Consider the following 19,810-nt stretch of genomic DNA (forward strand, 5'->3'; position numbering starts at 1 on the left):
AGAAAAAGAATCCATTTACAATATGCGCCTTCTAACATCTTTCAGACAATGCATTGTATTAAAGAGGCATTTTTGATTAATGTTTTATAAACATTTTTCAGCATGACAGCTTAAAGCCCCCGTAAAATTGTAAATGCAGGCATAGTGTTCACTTCCATAAAGTCAAATGCCATCTCATAAAGTCTAGTTGGATCCTGTCAACCATGGTGACACAGAATCAGTACCTGGGAGCATTAAAATTAATTTGCTTCATTTATATTACTGCAGTGATAGCAAGATGAAAAGAGTCCTATATTTAAATTTTACTTTAAAAAGAAAACTCTTTCTAGTAAGTTTGTTTTTTTTTTTTTTAATTATTGCCATTTTTTCCCCCTACTTAAAGAAGATAATGAAAACGGAGTGATAGTCTGCACGGTAAATTTATGGTGGGATCTTGAAAAATAGAAATCCATTCACTCGACACACTCCTTTTGAGCACCCACTATGTGCTCAGAGATGAAGAGGAAACAGCTGCTGACCCTCAGCTGCCACCTTAGTGAGGGCAGCTCCTAAGGACCGGCAGTGGTAGTACTCGCGGTGAGCACGAGGCTGGAATGTGCTGCGGGTCAGGCGAGCACAGAGTGGAGAGGACCTGAAGGCCAGTGGGCGACTGTGAAGATGGCATCCCAGAGGAGGCGACTTAAGAACTGAGGGCCACTGGGGGCGCCTGGGTGGCGCAGTCGGTTAAGCGTCCGACTTCAGCCAGGTCACGATCTCGCGGTCCGTGAGTTCGAGCCCCGCGTCGGGCTCTGGGCTGATGTCTCAGAGCCTGGAGCCTGTTTCCGATTCTGTGTCTCCCTCTCTCTCTGCCCCTCCCCCGTTCATGCTCTGTCTCTCTCTGTCCCAAAAAAAATAAATAAACATTGAAAAAAAATTTTTTTAAAAATAAAAAAAAAGAACTGAGGGCCACTGGAGGAGAGGGCTCGAGAAGTGGGTGAAGGGCATTCCAGGCAAAAGGAGCTCGAGTGCAAAGGCTGGGGGACAGCGCTGGGGCCTGGGCACGTGGCAGGGAGGGCGAGGAGGGCAGCGCGGAGCTCCTCCCGGCTGGAGCACAGAGTGAGGAGTGGGGGAGTGTGAGACACACAGGGACGGGTAGGGGCCAGGTCAGGAGGGTCCTTGTGTACCACACCTAGGAGTCTCCCCTATGTGACAAACTCCCGAGGGATTTGATGTAACCCGATTTTGTGCTCACTCTGGCCACAGAGTGGAAAATAGCTTCGACAGAACAGACCTCAAGTCAGAGAGACCTTCGTGTGGTTGTGGGACATAGTGTGGGAATGCAGTGGAGAGCAGATTGCCCTGAAGGAAGTTTATGGGGAGGAGGTGTGAGCGGTCACAGGGGTGCCTGGGAAGCCACCAGTGTGGGTTATGTCACATTCCATTCCCGGCATTCCTCGCTCTTTCACAGAGCAGTTAATAAGTTCCATGAGTGCTAACTGAACGAACAAATGATGGAGCGAGTTATTAAACAAGTGAGTAAAGAGGGTGGAAGGTGGTGCGTGACATAGGTTTCTGGAACAAGAGCCACTGCTGGTGTTCTGATTTGGCTTGAAGATTGTGTTCTGCCAAGTTCATGACCAACTGACGGAAATCGTGGCCCTTACAGGTTCCTTACGTCTCTGTTGAATTTTGCGTTGTCATCCTAATAGTGCCAGCAACGTGACACAGATGCCCTGGAACTGACGTACTGACCTCACTGCTTCCAAGTGATGGCCACCATAGCATGAGACACTCCAACATGGAAAAGTGAACCCTCGCTCTGCTTCTCCCAATTTCTTTCTACACTGACCTTCGAGGAAATGAAAATGCAGAGTGAAGGGTCTACTAGAGTTGGGCGGGAGGCTGAAAGAACAGTAGGGAAAAAGAGAGATGGAAAGATGGAGATAAATAAGAGATTGGAGAAAAAACTCAAATAATTGAAAAGGAAAGTAGAAATCAAATGATTGAAAAGTAAGGTGGATTTTAAGACTGAAGGAAAGGGGCATCTGGGTGGCTCAGTCATTTGAGCCTCTGACTTTGGTCCGGTCATAGTCTCCTGGTTCGTGAGTTCGAGCCCACATCCAGCTCGCTGTTGTCAGCTCGGAGAGCCCTCTTTGGATCCTCTGTATCCCTCTCTCTCTTTGCCCCTCCCCCATTCGCTTGCTCTCTCTCTCTCTCTCTCTCTCTCTCTCAGAAATAAACATTAAAAAAAAAAGAGAGAGACTGAAAGAAAATGAAGATTTCGGAAATGAATAACATATGACCTGAATTGCTGGGGTCCCCCTCCCCTCACCAAGAGACGGAGCTGCACATCTGCCATACGAGAGTAAGCGAGGACATGTGAAAGGGACTTGGGTCCTGATCTCTGGAAGCTAAGTTTTTTTCCTCTATTACATCATGTTCAATCATATTTTTAACATTAGTCACTTCGAGTGATAGTGATAGGAAATGTGATTAATGATTAACAAGGGGGTATTGCAGGCACATAAAGTGAGAAGAAATCCCTGTTTAACCCGACACATGTCCGTGGCAGCTGGTAGTCATCACGGACCCCTTCTCTTTGTGGGGAGTGAATACGTGCACTACAAGGCAGCGTAAGAAAAGCGTCTGTACCACCAGGTCCATCAGGAAAAAGGGAAAACACTCTTTCACGTAGGAAAGAGTAAACAGTGTGGGGAAACGCGAAAGGGGGAAAGGGGACCGTGAGGACAAAAGAGGAATAATAACCACAGGTAGCAGCGGGAGCTGGGTGAACAAAGGGAAGAAGTGGGGGTTGTCAGAGCCTAGAAGCTTAGAGGAGGAAACGGGGGCTGAGGCCTCTTAGGAGGGGCACAAGGACCTATCTGCTGGAGCCAACCACTGCCACTCCCTGAAGGCGCTGTGGCCATCAGGAACCCCAAGCTCCTCCTCCTCCAGCCTTCCTCTAGTGCCCCGGTTGGCAGAACCATCCACGGAGTCGGCTGCCAAGGACGGGTGATGTTTGCAGAGTCCCAGCCCCATCCTGGAGCAGTGTACAGAAGGGTGTGTTTGAAGATTACATCTAGGAGCTGAAGAACCGGCCCAGAAGAGAACTTCACACAAATGGTGTGAAGGTAGAAGGTCACTTGTACACTGGAAGCTTCCTGCGAGTAAAGGCTTGGCTCCATCTTTCTGTCTGTGTGCCCTTGACACTACTGGGGTTGTCCTAGCCATCACCTAGCTCCTCGAGCATGTGAAATCACAGGAACATCCGGTATGGGTGGCAGGGGAGTTTGATGACGTCTTCTGCTTCTGGAAGTGCTTCTGGGAAGCATCCAAGGGGAATGAGTTCCAAAAGAACTTCTGGACTAGAAAGCGTTTACACACCAAAAAGTTCCATTTCTGCCTAACGAAGCTGCCGTCCCCATGGCATCTTGAACTGAAGACCTCGGAGGCCTTGACCCTTACCTAGCCCAGAGAACTGGAACACGAGATTGCCTGGGTTGCAGTTCAGACCCCCCCACCTGGAAAAGCTTCCTGACCATGAGGTGCCTCTTTCCTCATCAGAAAAATAGTGCAAACAGTAGTTTTCATCAGCCTCCAAGGGTTATTGGGAGGCTTAATTCCATTAATATGGGAGAGCACTTTGGCAGCACGTGACATGTAGTAAGCACTCATTGCATAACAACAATTCTCATCGTCATTACTGCCACATCTCTGTACCTAATTCCTTACACTAAGGTGAACCTCTGATGTGGCTTGCCCTGAGATGCCTCCTATCTCAGGCAAGGCCTGAGGAGATGCCTCTTTGCAGCGATTATTTGTTTATTTATTGCAGCAGCAGCCCCGTGACTGTATCTCTGGCTTCCCTTCAGAGCCTACTTAAGCTTGCCGGAGAAAGACACAGAGCCTGAGTCTTTGCCAAAAAAGGGTAACTCAGGTGATTTAGCCCAGCAGCCATGGTCCTCGAACTTTGGGTCAGAATCTTTGCTCTGATCATTTACGGGGACAAATGTCTCTGTATTTCTATTCGTTCCCTTCAGCCCTACTTTGACTCCACCTGCACCCACCGGCTACTTAACATCATCCCTTTGGGCCAAATAATCTCTCCTGGAAACAGGAGGAGAATGTTCTGGTCTTTTCTCGTCGCAAGAACTTCCCAGGAGTGTAATATCAGATGCTGCTTTTCAACTGTCAGTTGATTAAGTGTATTTTTAAAAAAATTTTTTAATGTTTATTTATTTTTGAGAGAGAGACAGAGTGCGAACATGGGAGGGGCAGAGAGAGAGGGAGACACAGAATCCAAAGCAGGCTCTAGGCTCCGAGCCATCAGTACAGAGCGCGATGCAGGGCTCAAACTCATGAACCGCAAGATCATGACCTGAGCTGAAGTCGGATGCCCAACCAACTGAGCCACCCAGGTGCCCCTGATGAAGTATATTATTTTTAAAAAGAAAGCTCTTTTGTTTTTTTTCTATTAGTGAGAAGACAGAAACTACAAAAATCTAAGCATGTCCTTTCAGAGCTGTGAGAGAGAGATCGTTGGGGATGAGTTAAGTGTCTTCAGTTTACGGCAATGATTTGTGAGGCTATGAAAAAGAAAGCGGCTATGAAATACATTTTTGCATAAAGGTTTGAAATTTATTAGAAGGTAAAAATAATTGAAAAAGCAGAGCTTTCCTCAGTGGGTTATAATAAAAAGTTATTTATGTGCCATCATTGTGCATGTTTAGGACCTTGAGTCCTTTCCAGAGGCTGTTCTCAAAGAAACAAGAAGGAAGCTAAGCTATTAAAGCCATTCCGTTGAAAAAGCAGACATACATACACAGGAATTCTGACAACTGGGCCACATTGAAACAATTGGTAATAATAGTCAAATTGCCGGTGTCTGATTTCTGTTATAAAAGCCTAATAGGTACACACATAGGCAGCTGTTTACAAAATCTGCAGACTTTGCCCTTGGTATTATAGAGTGGTAGATTCACAAAGCTGTATTCATTTACCTGAGCTCCATTAAGACTTTCACTGTGGGGCTTAAACGTTCAGCACTCATCGTAGAATTCACTTGCCGTACACAGTAGCTCGTAAAGAGCTTTGGGATCCTTGGCCAAAAGAGAAGGGGCAAAGACTTTATTAACATTCACTTGGCAAAAGTATCCTCCTACTTATAACAATGTATATCATATGTTATCTTACCATATCCTTTCGATTCTCAAGAGTGAACTTTTGGGACTTTGAAATGGTGTCAAGCAGGCCTCCCTCCTAAACACCAGCAGTCTATTTCACTACTAAGCACGGAAGGATCCATTTTGGACCTCTTCCTTACTATTATTTTTCAGCCTTCTGAGAAGCAACTCTTCTCCCCTCTCCTCGGTAGACAGGCTGCTGATTTGCAGTGGGAATTATTGGTGCCGTTGAACACTGATCACCTTTTCAGCTTTAATCTGTTCTGGGAAGAGCTATGTAGTGAAAGGAAGATGGAAAGATTTGATTATGTGTTTGAGACATTCCCTATGAATACATTCGGGGGGAAAGATGATAATGACCCAGTTCAAAATTCCGGTTTTATTGGAGTGTGTCTTTAGTTTGATGACAGACTGAATTTGCCTCTAGATTTTCTGTCTTCTTTGTCCACCAGGAATTCCAATGCTGAAGATAGTGTTTGCAGGCCATGAGCACCTCTCTCTAATATCCGTGCCCTTACTCATATACCACCCAGTTCAGATCCTTCTGGGAAGTGTGTTAGTGCCAACGATAAAGTCTTGGATGGTGTCAAGGCAGAAGGTAAGACTCTGGCAAGATCTCATTTAAATCCAAATTAGATTGAAATGCTATTTCTGAATCTTAGCTGTTCATATTCTTTAAGTTTTGCTAGCATATTCTCATTCTCAAGTACATATTTTCTTAACTAATCACAGTAATAATAATGATGCATTGATCCATTTTATTTGAAAAGGAAGACTGAGGGTTAATTGAAGGGCAAATTGCAATGGGTAAAGGTGAATATACTCAAAATATCTGTACCCCTCCTCTCAGGTGTTCACCATCTTTCCCCCACCCTGTCTTTTTCATACGTGTCCTGATTTCACATGCCTTTCTAAATGTGATACCCCCCGGGGCACCTGGGTGGCTCAGTCAGTTAAGTGTCCATTCTTGATTTTGGTTCAGGTCATGATCTCATGATTCATGAGTTCGAGCCCCACATCGGGCTCCATGCTGACAGCATGAACCTGCTTGGGATTCTTTCTCTCCCGCTCTCTCTGCCCCTTCCCTGCTCGTGTTCTCCTTCTCTCTCTCTCAAAAAAGATGAATAAAACTTTTAAAAAATTAAATAAATAAATGTGACAGCACCTGGGTTTATCTAAAATGTCTATTTTTTTAATATTCTAGACACCTAATAACTTCTTTGCACAGCAAAACTATGTGTTTGGGCATTTAAATAATTTAATTAACAAAATTAACACAATGTCAACTTCACTACACTTAGCTCAGAGTCTTGTTACTTATTTGATATCTGTAGATTTTATTTCCTAAATTATCAGCCCAAATAAAATCGGCCAGGTGATTCACACAAAGTTTAGTTGCTGCAATATACCATCGAAGCATCCACAGAGTTGTCTCCTTCCCAGCAGCTCAGACCTTACAGGACTTCTCTGAGCCTATACACAGCATGGCAACTGTTATCAGGAGAAGCATAGGCAAAAAGAGACATCCAGTGGCAGGGGAGTGCCCTATGTTGTGTCCTTAGCGTCCTGAAAATGGAAGAGCCACACGACACCCATTGAGCTCTGTGTGCCAAGCGCATCCCAACATTTACCTGGTTCAGAGTGTGGACCTTGAAAAGCCTACGGGCTGTGCTGCCTCCTTTCTGGGTGACCTCGGGCACGTACTTCACTTCTCTGTACCTCAGTTTCTGCCACTCTGAGACTAATGATAATATCTACTCTTTAGAGTTACAGAGGGTTAAATGGCAGGTGTTTGATAAAAGCTAGCAGCTGTAAGTATCGTTATTGTCACCGCTGCCCATTACTATGTACAACACCATTCGCGGCGAGCTCTGTTGTCACACTGTACAGGTTAGGAAGTAGGCTTGGGGAGCTGAGCAACTTGCCCAAGGCTACATGGGTGGCTTCATCAGTGCTAGAGTGAGGACTAGAACCCTGGTCTCTTTGGCCTCCAGAATCTTGCCCCAATACCACAAGAACCTCCCAGACAAAAATAGAACATCGCTTTTATACGAAGTGCCCTAGGTCCCCAGGAACCTACTTGAAAAAGCTAGCCCACCCAGCACCTTCATTTATTCTGTCATTTACCAGAACGTTAGCCATTCCCGTTCTGTACTGGGTGCCACTATGGGCTCTGATCTGCCCACTCTGAGTTGGTAGAGGAGCGGTTTAGTACCTTTTTATTTCTTTTACTATTTATCCCTCTTGAAAACTTCCATTTATATTTATCGGTGTGTATGTGCGCTGTTGGTCAGAATCTATACACATACATTTTGACAAAGAATGAAGACAATTATTTGAAAATCCTAATATTCTATCAAAAACATGTAGTTGTAGTGAACAGAAAATTGTTTTAAAGCTCTGGGATTTATTCTGCAGAGTAACTGAAGCATTTCCAAAAGGGAGGCAAAGTTGGACAACGCTGTTCATTTTCCTTTTGCACGGGAACTCCTCCAAACAAGGGAGGTATCGATACCTTAGAATAATCCAGAAGGCTTGGAATATTTACCCATCCCATTTGACCACAAAATAAATACAAACTGTCAATCATATCCATGAGCGTCTCCTCTGCTTTACAAATAATAGTGATTGAGACGCATGGCAACCATCCATGTTTGGTGGGACAGTGTGAGTAGCCAGGTCAGGCTGGGGAGATGACAAAGTCTGCCGGCCGGTGAGGTGGGCAGATGGGTCTGTTTGTGTCTGGAGGTTTGGATCACTGGTTATGTGAGGCTATCGGGGTGGGCTGCCTCTTCCTTCTAGTAGCATAAATTATCTGCTGTTGATTGATGCTTTCATTTTGTTCATAGATACTGTCCAATTCTGAACATCACGTTGTCCTTTCTTACAGGGAGTGAAGTTGACGAGGCCAACAGTATAATGAAGATGGCGCCCTTCGTGTAGCGATGTATATATGTACAGGATTGTACATACAAACAGTTCCGAAGACACGTACTTGTGAATGTTGCTTCGATGCATATTTTATTTTTCTACACAAAAATATGATATAACAGTTTAAGTGCCTTAAAATGTATTTGACAGGAGCGTTATTTCCAAAACCTACTTCGTTGGTTACTGCCAGGGGTGGTACTGTATTTTGGAGTGGTTTATTTATTTATTTTTCCTACCACAGGAAACTGTCACCGTGACAAAAAGCAAACATGCTTTCCTTGTACCACCTTTGGTGCAATACAACTCTGTTCTAGTTACTGTGCTGTTTGAAATGAGGTCACCCCATCAGGAAGATGCCCTCCTGATGACAGTGAAAATTTCCAAAGTCTTATTCATGAATACTTTGATTTACTGTGTGATTCTTTTTTTCTACAACTGTGACATGCCTCTTCCTTATCAACTCAGCAGGGGTCATAGATTGAATAGATGCTGAAAAGCATGAGTTATCTGCATTTCTTGACATCATTTTTTAGACATTCCTTCAAATAGTTTCCACACAGAAACTCCTCAGTCCCATTATAAGAGATGGCGGTGTTATATGTCTTAAATTTATTATAAGCTGCTTCAAAGAAAGAGCCTGATGTTTGAGTTGTAAGTAAGGGAAGTTTTGAGGTAAACTACAGGACTCAGTTTTCAGGATTTTTACAATTATATTTCACATATTTTCCCTTTTTCTGCCATAATTTCTTTCTTACCTGTTTTCCAGCACACTCCCAAACTCGTAACAACAAATGTAAGACACAAAAATGTTACCATCAGTTGGAGAACAGCAACAATTAATGGTAGACTATATTCACATTCCGCAACTGAGACCAGAATTTATTCTTGTTACACAGATGTCTGAGCACAAATTGCCCCTTTTAGCCAGAAGCAGCCTGTTACATCCTTGAATTAAGCACACGTAAGGCACTTGAGACAAGTTATTGACGAAAATTTCCTTGGCAGATTTGACAAACGTTTGCAACAATTTTTTAGAATTAAATCATATTGCTCTTATGAATAAATAAAAATATAAAGGTCATGGATACAAGCTAATGTTACATATACACATATGGAAAGAAAACTGGGCACAGAAAATGCAAAAACATTCATTAACCAAAATACCAAATAAAATGATGTCCCAATTGGGCATCAGCTTTCAAAAGAGTGTTCATGTTTGCTTCTACTGTGGCTGAGCAAACTTTTACTGGACCCAACTAGAGAAGAAAGTAATATATACAATTAGGGGAACATTTTCTTCTGCTTCCTGCACAGCATTCTGTCACATCCTCTCTGCGTGTCCTTCCTTGATCTGATAGACGGTATTGGCATCCTGGGTCTCACAGAGGCTGACTCTGTCCTCAATAGCTGTTTAGTTGTTATTTGGTCAGCAACACAAAAATCATTCCATAGAAACTTACCGGCTTTATCAGTACTGTAAATTTATATTATTGTCCCGACCAGCTCTCATCTCTGTAACTTCTGACCATTTCAATACTATTGAACCTCGTAAGTTTCACAAGAGTTATCCTCACTGTAAATTTTAAGGCTAGTGCCAGACTCTGCAAAAATCCTTGTTCAACAGGCTATTTGCCAAGAATGTCCCTGTATCTAAAACTCCAGTAATTTTGCTCGATACCTTTGATGCTTACGTATGGAGCACAGGAAGATTTTCATGTTTTGTTCCCTCAAGCTTCTTTAAATTTCAGAGGAGATGGAATTGTCTGTCTGTCCATCTGAGCTATAAAAATCTTTCTCTCTAGATTAGAATACTGATTTTTTTTTTTTGCCCCAACTTATCTACCTCTATTATCTAACACCTATAGTAGGTGTGATTAATGGGATAAGGTTCAACTGAAAATGCTATAACATTTTATCTTTTGCTTTAAAAAATGTTTTGTTTTCAAATAATCTCTACATAGTGCATTTTGTGGCTTTAGTGATAGGTTTATGCCCATTTCTTTTTTTACACAAATACCGTGGCATATTTTTCCATAAAGAATAAAAAATAAAATCAAAATTTATTTTTAATTCATGCTTATTGGGATTTAATTATTCATCTCAAAATATTTTGCTCTGTGTTATGCACTGTCAGGCTATCCATTTATGCATTCTTTTATCTAAATGTGTTTATGAAGGAAATACATTGTATTTATGTTTACTCATTTTTCCACCTGTTTTTTTTTAACGGTTGTTATGAAATTTGATTTTTTTAATGGGTGATACTGTTAATCTTTTCATGTGTCCTTTTCTCGGTTTTAAGTTTTGTATTTTTAAAAAATTCTTCCCTATTTTGTTTAACACACCTCTGGCTAATGTTCAGTGTTTGTTTATGCTAAATACCAAATTTTTACAAAAGGATTGCTGAAGTTAATGAAGTGGGTTATTTATGATGAATGGAAGATGCAGATAATTCTATGATTAAACAGAGATGTTTCCAAAATCACAAGAGAACCTGTGGCTTATTTTTAACCTGATTTCAGATACATTCCTATGGCCTTCTAAGTCTCTCTAGATTTCTCTTGATTCATTCCAGTATTATTACATCGTTTGTGGTTAAATACACATAAGCTTCATAATCTTCCCAGATACCCATATCAATACCTCCACCGCAGCATAATGTTAACATCCAAAATTAGCCCTTGCTTCTTTTGTTAGCATTGTTTTCTCTGCAACAGGAGTGAGGACCGAAAGACAAACATACCCAAGAGAAGGGACCAAATTTAAGCAGTTCGAATTTCAGGCCCCCTTGTCATCTTCTCAAGGGATAGAAAAGATGAAACGTTGGAATGCCCTTTCCAAACGCAGTATGTCTTTATGAGCGCCTTACCTTGTGTAGAATTCCTTATTTTTTTGTTCTTCTTTGGCTGCCTTCTTGGCTTCGCAATCCTCTTTGCCCTGACAGGCTGTTGTAAATGCCACCCCCTCCATGAAGCTTTCCTGCCTCCCCAGCCAGTGCTAGACTTGCTCCCTGTAACATGCCCTTAGAACCTGTCCCTCAAGCCTTCTGAAACCTTTGCGTTGTCTAATCATTACTTTCATTTGTCTCCTACAGTGTGGCCTTCATTTCTGTTTCTCTATAGTGCCTAGCACAGTGCCTGGCTCAGAATAGTGTCTAGAATATACATGTTGACTTTCTCAATTGTTATCTTAATGGGTAGGACATGAAGCTTCAAAATTATGAGAGAGCTCGTCCCTACGTTTAGATCATTACTAATTTACAGGAAAAACTGACTTTTTTATTGCTGTTCCGATCCTGAATAAAACTGTGGAGCTACATCAAGCTACTCAGAAAATACATTACTTCATAGCTGTGTAAATATTAACTCTCCAAGGTGACATTGCAGATGTGATAAGCAAACAACTTTCATCTTCTATGCTTTGACAGAACAGTAAGCCCTCAATAATTCAGGCTAAATCAGGTTGGGTCGATCTGAATTAGTGAATATATGCATAAAAAATAGTTTTCCTTATAGAAGTGTTAACGTACTATAAAGACTAGATACAGATTAGTATGATTATTATCCTATCATTGGTTTGTATATAGACATAAACAAAAAGGTCTTACAAGACTTTATTCTCTCTAGTAAGCCAACTAATCTTATTTACAAGATATGACAGTTTCTCAAATGTGAGTTAAACATAACCTCATTTAAAGGGGAAAAAAAGTTTCTCATACACCCTGGAAAATTTGTCTACAGAGCCCATTATGAGAAACTGCATTAAATGGTAAATGACCATCACTGGGGCCCCTGGGTGGCTCAGTCGGTTGAGCGTCCGACTTTGGCTCAGGTCATGATCTCACAGTCTGTGACTTCAAGCCCCACGGCGGGCTCTGTGCTGACAGCTCAGAGCTTGGATCTGCTTCGGATTCTGTGTCTCCCTCTCTGCCCTCCCCTGCCTATGGTCTGTCTGTCTCTCTCAAAAATAAATAAACATTTTTTAAAAATTAAAAAAAGAAAGTAAATGATGATCACTAAGGATCCATCAGCACCCATGTGCTTGTGAACATGGGTGCAGATGAGACTGCTGAAATCACAGCACCACGCTGAGTCATAGATGTTCCCCCTGTGATGTCAACTCAGGTACCCAGATCCTGGGAAGGAAGACCAGGGTTTCTGTGAGACCGGGCCTCAGAGTCTGCTGATAGGAAAAGGCAACACACCGAAGAGATCGATCCTGGCCACAGCCACAGACATTGATCATTCCCTCGTTGCCCACTGTTCCAAATGTGAAATCCTTGCAGCCGTGTCGATTTGTGCGCACTGCTGGAAGTTCTAGACTCTGACTCTAGATGTTCACAGTGCTGTCGGTGTGGTGCCCTGGGCTGGTTTTGCCAACGTGCTCAAAACTCATCCTGTATCTTTTCCACCAGTTCATGTTTCCCACAACTTCCTGCCCTGGGCCCCACTGCCGTTAGCATCTCACGGGCGGTGTATTCTGATGGTGCCCCTTCCCCTCAGCCGCCGCCCCCACAGCCCTACCTGAGAAGTCCCACGCATGTTGAAGATGGGGCAAAATACCATTTGTACAGCTCACGTCTCTGCTCATGAAGCCAAAGAGAATTGTGTGACATCCTAGGTTTGTTGCTAGGATCGAATGAGATAATCCCTGCAAACAGCTTGTCACAGCGCCTGCCACTTGGCAGGAACTCAGTAAGTGGCAGCTATTATTGCGCAACAGCCGATGGGACCTGGGTAAACCGCACTGGTCGTGTAGAGTCAGGCGTCGGGCTCGATTTTGCATGACTTCTAATTATGCAAAAGACCTATTACAAAGTCCATTAAATGTCACTAATCAAGTCAGGAAGTGACCAGGGCACCAGTCTTACTTCATCAGTTAATGAGGGTACCTGATTCTGAATTTTAACATGGTTGCTGCAATCCCCGGCTTCTGGCAAGGCTTGAAAGGCCCTCCCTGCCCATCACTGCCGTCCAGGTCTTGCCTTTTTCTGCCTTCTCCAAAGAACTCCAAGGAGAAATTTTGCCCAACTTCCCCAAAAACCCTGAGTCTGGCTAAGAACCATCAGATAAAGCAGTTGACAGAACTGCCTCCATATTGATTCGCATTGACTAATGCCTGCCTGGGATGAGTTCTGAACTGGGAGCTGCTCCCAGAGCAGGCACGGTGGCCAAAGCTTTCTCAGAGGGCCTTTCCTTAAGCTCACTGCATCCAGGCTATGTTCCCTTTCCACTCGGTTGGGTGCCACCATGGCCCTGGAAAGGCTCGCTTCCCTTTCACGTGCCCCCTTTGCGCTCACCCCCTTGAGGTTAACCATTTCCAGGAATTCTGGTCTCCGATTTTTCTTTCCACCCTCCCACCCTCCTGCCTTTTCCAGTGGGAACTTTTGGGCCACTGTCACAGCATCAGCCACCTTCTGTAAACCAGCAAGAGCTCCCAGATCTGCAGCCCTGAGTGCACGTCTGACAACATTCGGACGTTCACACTTGGGTGTCCTCAAGGCACCTCTAACCCCCTATGCCCTGAAGCAAAGGCCAGCCACCTCCTCCTTTCTCCACACTCAGTCCTCCCCAAGCCAGCCTCCTATGTTGGCACAGCAACCAGGCCTGGAGACTTCCCCTCCAACTTTACCTGCACTTTTCATATTCAGTAGTCTGGTAGGTCTGAATTCTATTACAGACTATTAATTCTATTACGAATCCTCTCCTTCACCTCCACCTTCTTCATCCCACTGCCACTGTCTTAAAATACCTTTTTAAATGTTGGGTTTTTTTTTTTTTCCCCTCCAGGAGTACCTTTCTCCGATCCAGGGCACTCTCTGCTGACACTTATCAATCACCTATCATGTGCTGAGTGCTCTGCTAAATGCTTCACATGGATTACCCCATTTAATCTTTATGACAGTTCTGACATTGATCTAATTGTTCCCATTTTACAGATTAGGAACCCTGGATTTCTACCCGGGTTGCTGACATGGCCGGTACCTCAGCACTAATGACTCCCCATTTTTAGGATTCCACCACAGCCCCCACCACCATGAGACACAAGGATCGGTTACCAGTTGCCTACTGAATCTCTTCACTTGCTATGCTACCACTCGTCAGGTTTGTGCCAAATTACCCTTGCCCACATATCTCTCTCTCCCTCTAAATAATTCATTTTTTCGATGGGGACCTTGTTTTGTTTATCTCTGTAACCCTGATAAACAGCAGAATGCTTGCCTGATGATAGGAACCTCAATAAATGCTTGTTGAATAATGAGTTAACTTGTAAGGCCCTCCAGCTTGCTTTTTTGATTCTAGGGGACAGATGTCTTCAGATTAGGAAACACTGTTTTTGGAGAGTGGCATGTGAATCAATTATCATTCGGTGAATGGAAAGCATCATATTAACCAATCTACAAATGCTTCTGAAAGGACTCTTTCTTTTTCCCTGAGAACAATCAATAAAAATAATGATGACAGTTTCAAGGCCAAAGTATCTAGATTTCAGTATCTCTCCCGATGTGCATTCCTTGTTTCACCATTTGCTGTGGGAGCCATCTGTCTGGCCGCTATGTGTGCAAGGGTCCTGAGGTCAGAATGAGACACCCAGCCGGGGAGAAGCATGTAGCTTTCGGCCCAGGGCTAATCAAACAGCCCCTGCCTCTGTGCCCTTCATCTGCCTTCTGTTTCTCATTCTCCCAAGACACACATGCATCCCTGCTTGCCCTCCTGAGACATTAACCACTCAGCCCCAAATGCTAAGTTAGGATCTAACCAAAACTCAACTAGCTAAAGAGAGTGCATGGGCAGATGCAAGAGAGAGCACTGGGCCAGGCATAACGAGGCCAGGCAGGCCAGTTATTGTAAAGGGAGCCCTATATCAGGGCCTTTTACCTCTGGGTCACTGGTTCAAAACCAGCCAGGCCTCGGCTGACAGAAAATCATTACCAACTCTGTGTCAGGTTGCTTGACAGATGGAAAATGAGTTTCTGTCTCCGTCCAGCAGGCAAGTGTCCACATCACACTTGGCACTAAGCAGCTCTCAACCCTGTGGAGACAGAGTAGAAGTCAGGCGACAGCCGCCCTTGTGTCAGGCAGGTCCCTGAGGTCAGGCGAGCCTGCATTTCAGTGTTCTCTGCATGTGGGTCTGACAGCCTCCTTGTCTCAGCCCTTTCATGAGCACTTTATTAATCTGCTTGTGTTTTTTTTGTCTGAAGACATTGTTTAACAAGTCGTTTGAAGTAATGGAACAGCTGAGAAAATCGCATTCTGCAGCATCGAGAAATGAGCAACCAAATCATAACAGAACACTGTCTAAAGGGGCATTTTTTTCCTTGGCTCAGCTGGGCCAGGCTGGGCTGGGACCCCTGGGCTGCTGAGTATGTCCAGTGGAAAGTGTGGGTCTGCTGAACAGGGTAAGCTGGCACCACAGCTCCACCCCAAAGTGCATAGATAAGGGGTGGTGGGAGACAGTTCCCTCCAGGACATTTAATTTTCATCTCTTTTTCCCTTGTGAAAACATTGAAGCCACTGGTCTAAAGGCATTTCAAGCTTAGAAAAATCTTTCTTCCCTTCCTGTGCATAAACAGGCCCCGCCCAACCTTCAGAAGGGTGTCTACCAAATACCCACAGCCTGGGCTTTCCTCACCCCAGCCAAGTAGGAGGAACTCACACCACACCCCTGGATGGTTCTGACAAATGCAGAACATGGTCTGACTTGGCTACATACTTGCAAGCCCCCTCCCCTCTATGGCCATGAACCCCATCAGTGCAATATCACTCCAGGGCCATCCCTGGAGAACTTCACCGTCACAGGAGCTCTTCTTTTTTTAACTCTTTCTGGGAGATCCACAGAGTCACACCCCTCCTGGGTCATCCAAGAAGCTCCAGTCCTCCCAAGACTCTCTGGCAATGAACAGAAGGAGCCCACTCCATTTTTTGGGTGCATCCTCAGCAAGTTTGCTGCCCGGGATTCATTTGGCCAGCATGAGGCAGACCACATGGTCCCCTCTGTTGACCCTCCAGAGTGTAAGCAGTGGGTCCCACTACTCTAGAGTTCACCTGGCTTGTGGCAACCTGACCACCGTGTGTGAAGGGACCTTCTGAGCTGTCTCTAAGAGCAAAGAACCAGGGAACCCACAGCCACATTTCTGTCCCTGGGAAACCCTCTTCCCCTTCTTTCGCTGTGTCCCTCCAGCCTTGCTTATTAGGACCAGAGCCTGGGGTCCCCAGACCTAAGCTTGACTTTACCCCTTGTTTAGTTGAATTGGGGAAAAGAGACGATAGCACAGAGAAAACCACAGGGCTCAGGACCACCGTGGCATCTGCCTTTCTCACTTCTCAGCCTTCTTTTCCTCTTCTCAGAGATTTCTGAAACAGAAAGAAGCCCTAAAACACCCAATTTGCATTGTGCATTCTGTTCCCACTCTCTGTTGGACACACTGGTATTATTATCAAATAGCGATGACCCCCTATTGTATCTGTTGCTGTTCACATATACCAGCAGTTTTAATATAGATTCCCTGCCGCATCTGAATTTCTGTGAGGGCTGTATCCATATGTGCAGTCACTGTTACGGCATATGGCGTTACTTTCCCTGACAAGCTGGACAGAAGCTGGGTTTTAAAGCTGTGTGCACGTGTGTGTTCACGCACACCCATGGTTTTAGTTATAAAGTCATATGTGCTCATGGAAAAAAAATCGAATGGAGTACAGCGAAAGCTGGGTCTGCAGAGCATGCTTGGAACACCACTGCCCCACAGCCCCCCTGCTCATTGCCTTTCCGACTTTCTCCTCCGCTGCAGCCCTGAGGCCACAGGGCAACCCTTCAGGAGACACAGCCGCCTTGCTTCTCCCCAGAGCCATCCGGACCACTTTCAAAGGTGGCCTTTCAGCTCCCCTCCACAAAGAGGAAATGGGACAAGAAGCCTGCAGCACAAAACCCCTGGACAGGGAGAAGCCTTTTGACGATTGCTTGTCTGCTCACATGTGGGAGTGCACAGAGGGGCCAAGGTCAGCAGAAGGGAATGGCTCCCAAAAGGAGCGGGAGGGACACCTGCCTGCCAGGCTGGGCCTGAAGCAAGCCGTGGTCTTGGGCACCTGGACCAGCCCTGATCTTCCAGTAAACGAGACACCCCAGGGAAGGACACTCCCTGCTGACCCAGCCCAAGCTGTGCGAAGCTCTTTCCACCCTGGGAGACACCCATGTACACAAAAAGAAGCAGGTGCTTTTGTGTTCTCTGGCCTCCTTCTCTAGCTGTGCTTCTGGAAGAATGAGGAATATTTGCAAGTGAAGGCCAAGGGCTCGCCTTGACGTTTAGAGAGCCTGTCTTTGAGAAAGGAAGCAGCAACATCCTATTCAGAGCTAGCACTGAGCCAGGCGCATGGCAGGAGCTCAGTGAAATGTTACACGGAAGAAAGTGAACCACTTCTACCCCAGCTCCAACCACTGCGTGTGTCCTTCTTCAAAACACTGCTCCTCCCCGAGTCTGGTTTCCTTCTCTGAAATGGGGATGATGATGGGCATACCCACCTTACAGAGCTGTTTCCAGGATAAAATGAGGTCACTCACTTAAGTGAATGACCTGAACTTGAAAGGGTGACATGAATGTCAGAGATGGGTATCAGATATGCCTCAGGATTGAGGTTTTAGTGGCTAAAAGCCACTCTCATGTACCCATTGTCATTTTTCTACTCATCGAGTAAGAAAATGTAATAATCTCTCCCCCACCTGTACCAGTGGAACTCAATGGAGCCGTTTCTTTTTGGGTGGGAAAAAAATTTTACTTTTCTAACATGGGCTATGTGGAAAAAAGAAAAAAGCTACTCATCACTGCCCTGGACAGCCCTGGCTGCACAAACTATGCACAGCACCCTTCCATCACCAAGACTGGGTCTTATTTACACTTATTTACATATCGAGCGAGATCTCCATGGCTGCCTGCCCGGAAACCCTATTTTTAATTGTCGGCCACCCAGCTGCCCCCTGACCCTTCCTGGCACTTTTCTGAGAATTTCCTGCCACTGCTAGCTTGCAGGGCAGGGCAGCAGATAGACTCCTCGGACAGGAGCTCAGCAAAGGCTGAACTCAACCAGAGGCCCCGAAATTCGACTCTCACAGCCCCTTTCCAAGGTGATTCCTGGTCTGCTGGGATGGGCCCCCTGCGGAGCACAGGGGATTTGGGTGCTAGCCCGTGGGCCAGCTTAGCGGCTTGGCCAGCTGTATCCCCTGTGGACAAAAGGACAGGTGAAGGGAAGCAGCGGCCTGTCCTCTCCCCAACTTCTCTCTCTGGCTGCGCTTCTGGGAGAATTAGGAATAGTTCCAAGAGAAGGCAAAGGGCTGGGTCTGAAATTTAAACGGACTGATTTTTCTTCTTTTTAAAAAACAGCGTTTCTTAGAGCAATAAAAAAATATATCGATAAATATTTTCCAAGAGTGCCCTCTAGTGGAAATTTGGTAGCAGGAGCAGGTCTTACAAATAAGTGACTTGGATCCCAAACTCCTGAATAAAAATAAAGCACATTCAAGCGAGACCTCCTTCACACGTGACCTGCAAACATATCAAATTTCTCCCACAAGGCCATGAAATGTCACATGGCCTTGATTGGACATGAAGGCTGTCTGAAGTCTCTGAAAGGAAATCGTGCTCTACTTTTGGAAGTGGAGACCATCCTGTTATATGCCCAGTATTTTGAAACTCTAAGTGCAGAGAAATATGTGGAACAGGACAACGAAAGAGATACGTTGGTCGTATTCCTAGGCTGCGCATGTGTTGTTGGCTGGCTGAGTGCTTTTATTTTGGCTGTGGAGGAAGCCAAGGCTGCAATAACGTCCAGCACCAAAGGCCACACACACTGCTGGGTTTTTACCTTGGAGGATGTGGGACAATGAGTCATTTGTGCCTCTTCCTGATTCTTCCTGGCCAAGGTCAGCTTTCCCACTGGAACCGAGCGGCTTGGCTCAGAGCCCGAGCCGTCTGGAGCCTCTGAATGGTGCAGAGCCCAGGGAGACGGTGCACCCCCACCGCGCTCCCCGCGAGGGCCCCAGCACAGGCTCCCGGGCAGCCCTTGTCCAATCATAAAACCTCACTCACTCTGCTCAGTTTAGCATGAAGGGCCTCCTGGTGGAGGCCTGAGGAAATCATCAGTCCTAAAGAAAGGTTCCCAGGCCAAATTCGGCGAGAAGCTAACTCAAATGGCTTCTGACCCTTCTTACCCTGGCTGGTGAGCTTTCCAAAGATGATTCACTTTTATCTGCTTGGGTTGATTCCGATTCATCTCGTAACCACTGCTTCTACTAGTAGTAATAAAACAGCTGCCATTCATTTATTTCTCCATTCCACGAATATATTTCGAGCACCACCTCTGTACCAGGCATGTTCGAGACTCTGACCACCGAGACAGACAAGGCCCTGATCTCATGGGAATTACGGTCTAGTGTGGACATAGATGACACACGAAGTATCACGTTGAGGCTTTGAAGGAAACTAAGAGTTGAGCGAGCAGCAAAGGACTGAGATGGCACACTGATTACACCTCCCACTGAATGTGTTGTTTCGCCGGCTCTTGACAGTGCTACAGTCTGGCCTTCGTCCTGAAGAGATGCTGATCAGATGCCCCCCAACAAACCAACTCAGAGCTAAGCCCACACCTAGTGTTCCTCCTCAGCTTCCCTTCATGCGGCCCCTCTCATCCTACAGCCGAAGGGACAGGTCTCCTGACTCTGTGACTAGA

At 45.2% G+C, this 19,810-nt stretch overlaps 1 protein-coding gene across 1 annotated transcript in view; it reads left to right on the plus strand.

Annotated features, from left to right (window-relative positions):
* Positions 1 to 10,575, plus strand: part of SLC10A7 (solute carrier family 10 member 7) — a 257,064-nt gene extending 246,489 nt beyond the window's left edge. Inside the window, exons 11-12 of the mRNA XM_030312964.2 lie at positions 5,615 to 5,760; positions 8,053 to 10,575. Of these exons, the coding sequence (XP_030168824.1) occupies positions 5,615 to 5,760; positions 8,053 to 8,082 (176 nt within the window). The 3' untranslated portion in view covers positions 8,083 to 10,575. The remainder of the gene's footprint in view (positions 1 to 5,614; positions 5,761 to 8,052) is intronic.
* The last annotated feature ends 9,235 nt before the right edge of the window (positions 10,576 to 19,810 follow it).

The sequence above is a fragment of the Lynx canadensis genome, chromosome B1, assembly GCF_007474595.2.
Source record: "Lynx canadensis isolate LIC74 chromosome B1, mLynCan4.pri.v2, whole genome shotgun sequence".
Lineage (NCBI taxonomy): Eukaryota > Metazoa > Chordata > Mammalia > Carnivora > Felidae > Lynx > Lynx canadensis.